This window comes from Dendronephthya gigantea, unplaced genomic scaffold, assembly GCF_004324835.1.
Source record: "Dendronephthya gigantea isolate DGI-Jeju-01 unplaced genomic scaffold, DenGig_1.0 000164F, whole genome shotgun sequence".
Lineage (NCBI taxonomy): Eukaryota > Metazoa > Cnidaria > Anthozoa > Malacalcyonacea > Nephtheidae > Dendronephthya > Dendronephthya gigantea.
Genome location: NW_021163174.1, coordinates 339510 through 342646, shown reverse-complemented (window position 1 = coordinate 342646; position 3137 = coordinate 339510). Strand labels below are relative to the sequence as shown.

At 37.7% G+C, this 3137-nt stretch overlaps 1 protein-coding gene across 1 annotated transcript; it reads right to left on the bottom strand.

The window, feature by feature from the left end:
* LOC114537763 (XK-related protein 6-like) lies at positions 1-2855 on the bottom strand. Its single transcript, XM_028558857.1, has 2 exons — positions 2756-2855; positions 1-1314 (listed from the first exon to the last, which is right to left on the bottom strand). The coding sequence occupies exon 2, from the start codon at positions 1289-1291 to the stop codon at positions 311-313; it is 981 nt and encodes a 326-aa protein (XP_028414658.1). The 5' UTR covers positions 1292-1314; positions 2756-2855; the 3' UTR covers positions 1-310.
* Between the last annotated feature and the right edge of the window lie 282 nt (positions 2856-3137).

The following is a 3137-nucleotide window of genomic DNA, read 5'->3' as shown; positions in this document are numbered from 1 at the left end:
AAACTATTTATTTCATAATTTCTTCGTAATTTAGTAACATATAATCTATGTTTGTCTCATGCAGTATCAATTTTTCGTACTCCGGGGGCGGTTGTATAAACCTCTTAGGCTAACTACATTTTGGGTAGTTAAATTGTAGTTAACTCAGAAATAAACGACTCTGCATGATTGGTCACTCTGTCACTAACTATAGTTAAAAGTTAACTACGTTTTTATACAAGCGGCCCCTGATAGATATATAGTAACTGTTCAAATATTTTGATCATTGTAATCACTGCTTATTCAGTTAAACCTAATCAAACCAAACGTGCTATCGAAGTCTGTGATTAAGTGTGTAATAAATAACTATGAAGATGGACGACACGAATGATCCCACAGAAAGGAATGCAATGGCAATTGGTTTCAATACGTCCATGTGTGGTACGGTCTCAGGGATGGGTTCCACGCTTTTCGACGGGGACACTTTTGGTATACCCTCTGTCAGACACAATACCACCATGACGATGTTTCCAATAACGATGAATATGTGCCCCAAGATCATATTAGCTTTGCGAATTTCTTTTGGCGCGAAGCTCCCCGGAGAATGAAAGAGAGAAGGGAAACTCGCCAGAAATGACACGACTAAGGCTTTTGCTTTACTATTTCCCTCTGCAAAGATTTCATTTCTTTTCACGATTACTATCATCAAAACCAGGGGCAACCAGTGAATTGGAAGGACGAGAATCACGTAATATCTGAACACGTAAGCGAAAAATACGATGGCATATAATCTTGATAGAAGCGTAAAAAATTGCCAAACCAGAAACGAGGCTTTCTCCTTTAATTTGAGACCACCTAGTGGATCGTCCTCGTATCTTGCAATCTCGAGTTCTGTAATACTCCACGCTAAGGACAGGAATGACAGTACAATCGAGATCACGGAGTGCCATGGGAAATGCCACTTACGTAACATGACGTACGTCTGAAGGCACCACTGTGGAGCGGACTCCAAAATTGTCTCCACATACCGCAACTTTGCAAATGAATAGGGATTGCGATCGTCATATATTTTTTTGATGTATCGAATCACCAAAGACAATTGTAGAATGCTGGCCAAACATAAGCATGGATCCATAAGTTGTACCACCGATGTTATATTTACTATAATTGAAGGAACACCGATAAAGGTAATCGTCATTCCGAACCACCAAGTATCCCCATTTTCCCAATATCTATAAGCCACGTAGAAATCTGATGCGAAGTCGAAAAGATACAAGAGCAGCCCAACGATCGCAAGTAGTCTTCTTTTCATAATTCGATCCAAGTACAAAACCGCTAAAAAATATGCATATTTCATACTTAGACACCACAGAATAAATCATGGACTACTGCAAGGGCCACTCAGCGGCTGTAATTAACGTGTATACTCGTCTTAGTCGTCTAGTATACTTCCAGAGGTTTTTATTTTCAATTATGTTTTTCTTTTTAGAGAATCAGTGTATTGATATCCGTCCGCATATTTTTGTCGTCTTCCTTAAGATATTTGCGAGGTTCAGATTTAACTACCACTACCACAACTATTGAGGGAACATGAGCCAATCAAATGCTATAAAGTCTATTAGATTAACCAGTAATGGACTCAATAGACTAGCGAGACTTAATAGTATATAGTGGAATACAAATCTGAACCTCGCTATTGGTTTAGCTAGGTTTAGCGATTAGCTATAAAGGCCGACACAGACCGGACGCGATGCGGCAACGCGACGCGAATTTTGAGTTTTTAGGAGCACATTAAATTCTGAAAGCAAAATTTGGAATCTATGGACGCCAGAGCAGTCAAAATGTATTATCGTTAAGTAATCTACAACAATGTAATGATAGTTCAAAATTTATTTGATTTTGAAAAATTAAAAACCTTGAAAATTCGCGCCGCGTTGCCAATTCGCGTCCTGTCTGTGTGGGCCTTAAGCCATGCAGCCACTCTTAAAAATAAAAGTCACTTTAAAAGTAAAAGATTATGCTTTTATAGACTTAGGAATAAAAATAAATTATTCTTGTAAGAATAGAAACAATCGACATGTAAACTAAGGCCCAATTTACACTTCAAAGTTTCTGTGAACACGGATGAAATTTTCAAACGGAAAATTTCTGTATTCGAAGTTTTGCAAAGAATTTGCTAAAAATATTCTAGGAAAGTATAACACGCGGACAGAGTCATTTGTCCTATTATAAGTATTATTTGAAACAATATACTATACCACATTAATAATTTCAAAATATAATAAATAATATACGCTTAGCAAACAGATGCCGCAGAAGTTAGTTCAATAAGTGCGCGAATAAACTGTACAATTTCAACCCTCTCAAGTTCCCCGATCGAGTGAAACAAAGGGTTTTAGCTCATAAGACTAGAGCGGTTAATACTGATGCGTTCATATATCTCATGCATGTCCTTCAGGGTCAAAGAGCTCGGACATTTTGATGCTATTGCGGCAATTACGAGCAGACAAAGAAAATTCAACATTCAATATATCGCGGTCAACTGTTTTATAATCGAACATTTACAAACGGTTTCAGTCCTAAATACGAAGGTTTACTACACATACATCCAGACATGCCAGCAAGTGTTTCTCACTGCGTCGACGTTTCTTGATTTGCAAACACGAGTCCAACGAATTTATATTTTCAAACTTAATTCCTTAAGTCTCTAACATTACATGGTAACGTATAAAACACTATAGTCTATGCATTGGAAATATTGAACAGTTGGACTTACCTAGAATACAACAGCTTCTGTTCTGTTAACCGAGAAGACCAACGTACATTAGTGTGCCAGGATTTTTAAGCTTTATGCATCACTTTCGCTTTTAACAACAATAGTCAATAGCGCAATGAATGAAATACTATACGTATCATGGCTATAAGCCTGTAATCCCTGTATTTCACAGATTTGGTGTCACGCACTAACCTGTTTCCATGGAGAGCAACCCACGCGGAACGCTCATTGAAACCATATGCAGCCCGCTCAATGCGGGCATCGTATACTATCTTATGCATGTATGTACATAATTATCCTAAGGCTGGCAACTCTCTGACAAAAAATATAATGCAAACATTTATACCATCGCTTGAAACACAAAAATTACGTTAGTTTCTTG

What these genes read in the sequence shown, in the direction of transcription:
- LOC114537763 (XM_028558857.1), bottom strand. Translation starts at nt 1,291, where the DNA reads ATGAAAAGAAGACTACTTGCGATCGTTGGGCTGCTCTTGTATCTTTTC.